Source organism: Prosopis cineraria, unplaced genomic scaffold (assembly GCF_029017545.1).
Source record: "Prosopis cineraria cultivar Desert tree isolate PC_DT_omini unplaced genomic scaffold, ASM2901754v1 PC4, whole genome shotgun sequence".
Taxonomy (NCBI): Eukaryota; Viridiplantae; Streptophyta; class Magnoliopsida; order Fabales; family Fabaceae; genus Prosopis; species Prosopis cineraria.
This window is the reverse complement of record NW_026555335.1, coordinates 40,630,868-40,632,052: the sequence shown is the minus strand read 5'-3', so window position 1 is coordinate 40,632,052 and position 1,185 is coordinate 40,630,868. Positions and strand designations below refer to the sequence as shown.

Here is a 1,185-nt window from a genome sequence, read left to right as displayed (position 1 = left end):
CCGGAATTGGTTCCCTCCCCTTCCAATGCAATTTTTTATCCATTGATTTCGTTATCCATTGATTCGTATCTGTAGATTCACAATGTGTTTATGATATAATTAGAGAAGGAAAAAGAAAAAAAAAAAACGGGTAGAATCATGAAACTAAAATCATGCACAATTGGATCATCTGATCTCATCTCAGTCTACACAGAGTCCAGCCTAATCGGTAATTAGTTTAATTTGGAGAACGATTAACGTAGAAATTTGACACAATTTTTCAGCTTCAGAAATTCAGAATGGATGCAAATGCCTCCCAATCCCATTCACATTACTAAACATCCCTACCAGTTCTTGCCTATAAGGCAAGAACGACTTCTTCGTTTGCTCATCTTCAATTGCCGTACTCTTTCTCACGTAATCCGACGCTTGGTGTTCGGCTCCGGCGCCGGCTATTGGCTTCGACACCTCCTGAGCCACTTTGCTGCTCCTCTTGCTCTGACTCACAAGCAACATGGCTTCCTTCCTTCCACCACGCTGGCTTCCGCTTCTATTAAGAAGCAGGTCCCTCAGCCTCCATCTCTTCGATGATGACGATAGTTCCGTCGATCTGCTTTTCTTGCTCGTCCTTCCTGCCGATCCTGATTTCTGACTCCACACGCAATAGGTCTCCGGAGGGACGCCTCCGACGTCACGTTGATCCGCATCGGAGGCGGAAGACGGACACGACCATGTTTCTCGCTCCTCGAACATGAGCTTCCTCAGAGGAGGTCGACGTCGGCGAGGAACCGGCACCGTTTCATTTGGTGCGGAAATTGGAGAAACGGAAGCGCCGGCGACAACGACTTCGTTTGACGGAGCGAAGTGAGGATGGCTGAACAGAAAATTGGTGTCCAAGATTGGGTACATGGGCTTGATCTGGCCATTGCAGAAGATATCATCAGCGGATACCGGCGAGGAGTTCGGGTCTGTACAAACCAAAGAGAACTCAAACTCCCCGTCGTCGTCGTCGTCCGGGTCTTGATCGTTGAGAGAACCACCGTGAGATTGGGTGGAATCGAGAGATTCCCATGAGTCGAAAATTGGGTCGGAGACGGAGCGTGGGTCACTCCGAAACTCATTCAAAACTCTGGCGGCAATGTCAGCGAGAGTCTCAGAAGAGTAGCTATTGAAACTGGGAGAAGAAGACGATAACTGAGAAGCCAT

At 48.3% G+C, this 1,185-nt stretch overlaps 1 protein-coding gene across 1 annotated transcript; it reads right to left on the bottom strand.

The window, feature by feature from the left end:
• Positions 1–273: 273 nt before the first annotated feature.
• On the bottom strand, positions 274–1,185 carry LOC129309023 (uncharacterized). The gene has a single exon (XM_054950370.1). It carries the CDS (start codon positions 1,183–1,185, stop codon positions 274–276), a length of 912 nt encoding a protein of 303 aa, XP_054806345.1.